The sequence below is a fragment of the Triticum dicoccoides genome, chromosome 2A, assembly GCF_002162155.2.
Source record: "Triticum dicoccoides isolate Atlit2015 ecotype Zavitan chromosome 2A, WEW_v2.0, whole genome shotgun sequence".
Lineage (NCBI taxonomy): Eukaryota > Viridiplantae > Streptophyta > Magnoliopsida > Poales > Poaceae > Triticum > Triticum dicoccoides.
Window position 1 is genome coordinate 62,262,750 of NC_041382.1, and position 2,767 is coordinate 62,265,516.

General features: G+C 55.9%; 1 protein-coding gene across 1 annotated transcript; it reads left to right on the plus strand.

Moving 5' to 3' along the window:
• Nucleotides 1-212: 212 nt before the first annotated feature.
• On the plus strand, nucleotides 213-2,364 carry LOC119353242 (NAC domain-containing protein 2-like). The gene is made up of 3 exons (XM_037619837.1): nucleotides 213-622; nucleotides 713-1,023; nucleotides 1,505-2,364. Exons 1-3 carry the CDS (start codon nucleotides 232-234, stop codon nucleotides 2,063-2,065), a joined length of 1,263 nt encoding a protein of 420 aa, XP_037475734.1. The 5' UTR covers nucleotides 213-231; the 3' UTR covers nucleotides 2,066-2,364.
• Nucleotides 2,365-2,767: the final 403 nt, after the last annotated feature.

The following is a 2,767-nucleotide window of genomic DNA, read 5'->3' on the forward strand; positions in this document are numbered from 1 at the left end:
CTCTACATGCTACTAGATTTTTCATGCACGCCAGATTTTTTCTTGAGAGAATGAACGCTGGATTCAAGAGTCGGAGAGCAGTGAGCGGCGGCTACCAGATACGGTTGCGCACAGCTCATCGACGCAAACGGGACTGGCGCACGCCCGCCCCCGACCTCCTCGCTGACACCACACACTCACGCCGGAATAATCGGCCGGCCGGCGGGACGCGACCCCTCCCCCTCCCTGTACATGCAGCTGCCGCTTCTACCCCTGGAGAACCCTAACAACCACAGGTCCCTGCCACCCAGCGCTAACGGACAGGATACCTTGGACCATATAAGCACACGCCCGCCCGTCCATCCCATCCGGCCACTCGATCCCCAGGATAGATTCTGGTCTGGTCCAGTGTGTGTGTGTGTGAGCGTCTCCCTTCCTCTTTTGATCGTGTGTGCAGCGTGCGTGTCGATGGCGCAGCAGGGGCAGGGCGCGGCGACGTCGCTGCCGCCGGGGTTCCGGTTCCACCCGACGGACGAGGAGCTCATCCTGCACTACCTCCGCAACCGCGCCGCCGCCGCGCCGTGCCCGGTCCCCATCATCGCCGACGTTGACATCTACAAGTTCGATCCATGGGACCTCCCTTGTAAGTTCTCAACCAATCAATCGATCACCGCTGTATGTAGTCCCTGCTCTGCTCACCATGGTTCGGCTCTGATGATGAATGGAACTGCAGCCCAGGCGGTGTACGGCGACTGCGAGTGGTACTTCTTCAGCCCGCGGGACCGCAAGTACCCCAACGGCATCCGCCCCAACCGCGCCGCCGGCTCCGGCTACTGGAAGGCCACCGGCACCGACAAGCCCATCCACCACGCCGCCACCGGCCAGGGCGTCGGCGTCAAGAAGGCGCTCGTCTTCTACAAGGGCCGCCCGCCCAAGGGCACCAAGACGGCCTGGATCATGCACGAGTACCGCCTCGCCGCCGACCCCCTCGCCGCCGCCGTCAACACCTACAAGCCCATCAAGTTCCGCAACGTCTCCATGAGGGTACGTGACGTCCATCCCACTTGCTTCCATAAATTAGTTATCGTTTGGTTCGTTACCGGCGGCGCCGGCCATACCCGCGTGCAACAGTGTCACGCATCCTATCCTGATCCTCTTGGCGCCACGGCCCACGCGTTTGCTTTGTTGCACGGTTGCACCGGCCGTGCCGTTGCAGCGTTGATCGCTAGAAATGCATCCATCTTTATTTAATGACTGAATTACCCTCTAACCTGAGATGACTGTGATTAGTAGTACTATCATGCTAATAGTATCATATCACATCGAGCTGTACTTTGATGAATGATACCTTATGAGTGAGCACGAGAGATGCTTAATTTGTTTTCCTCTGCTTTGATTGGAGAAGAGAACAGCTAGCTAGTGGCAGCCATTGATTCGTCAAGTTCAATAGCTTTCGACAGCGATAGGCATGGTGGCACCGGTACCGATATTGATTGATTTATTTATGTTGTTCATATGTCTGCAGCTCGATGACTGGGTGCTCTGCCGGATCTACAAGAAGACAGGACTGGCGTCGCCGATGGTGCCGCCACTCGCCGACTACGACCACATGGCCGACCACGACGACCTCTCCAGCGGCGGCGCCTTCACCTACGCCACCTGCAGACCCCTGATCAAGCAGCAGAATCACCAGCAGCCGCACGCCGGGAGGCTCCCGACGTTCCCGTCCATCTCCGAGCTGTTCGACGACTACCCGTTCGCGCAGAACTTGGACACCTATGTCGAGCACGGCGCCACCCACCACCTCGCCGTCCACCCCTCCCTGAACCAGCTCCTCCCCGTCGGCGACACTAGGCACGTAGTGGAGCCGTCGTACTACGCGCCGTCGACGTCGTCTCCAGACGCTAGCGGCGGGAGCGCCAGGAAACGCAAGGCGGTGAGCCCGGAAGAACGCGGCACGCACCAACCGTCGGCCAAGAAGCTCAACGGGTCGTGCTTCGATGCGCCGCCGCAGTCGGCGAATGGCTGGCAGGCCGTGGCGTCTGTGCTGGGCGGCCTCAACCATCACATGCTTCCTCAGTTCTAAGCCTGCTCTTCACGACCCTTCTTCAGGATCTTCACGTCCGTGATGGCGCACGTTGGACGAAAAAGAATTCTTATATGACCTGCTTGTACGCTTCATCTCAGTAGACCCCATCTATCAGATGGCACGTGGCTTTGCAAATCTCAAAGCAACCAAAGCACCCAACCTTATGGTCCCCATCACCAAATCCTGGTGTTGATTAGAATTCCTATATGCCATTTTTTTGAAAGAAAGGGTTTTCCCCGTCCCATTTTATTATAAGTGAGGCACACATGCCAAGTAGCAGGGCCAAATTGACAAGATTTCTGGTATTTTAAGCAACAAATAGAGCCTACAAGCCAAACATCAGGAGCCAATCGTCGACATGACAAATTTAGCTAGACTGGCATCTTGCAAATCCAACGATGGGTTGATATGGAGCTCTCCTCTTCGCCGATCCAGAATCAACAAGCATCTTTGAAGCAACACATATCGGGAGTTGTCACACATGATCTTCCATTGGCGCAGCAGAGCGCTAACCCTTGCCAAAAGAATTTGAGCATCTTTCCAGACCAAGGCATGAAAATGCATTGCATTACGCATAGTTCGTAAGCTCTACAAGGCAGCAACACATGACAAATTAGGAACAACCATCTTAAGTTTAGGCCACATAGCACAAAGATCATCCATAGAATTGGGAAGGGGGAACTGAAAGATATCAACAAT

Excerpts from the sequence above, each read along its gene's own strand:
- LOC119353242 (XM_037619837.1), top strand. The coding sequence starts at position 232 with ATGCAGCTGCCGCTTCTACCCCTGGAGAACCCTAACAACCACAGGTCC. Across the intron at positions 623-712 it reads CGATCCATGGGACCTCCCTT|CCCAGGCGGTGTACGGCGAC; the intron begins GTAAGTTCTCAA and ends ATGGAACTGCAG. Across the intron at positions 1,024-1,504 it reads TCCGCAACGTCTCCATGAGG|CTCGATGACTGGGTGCTCTG; the intron begins GTACGTGACGTC and ends ATATGTCTGCAG.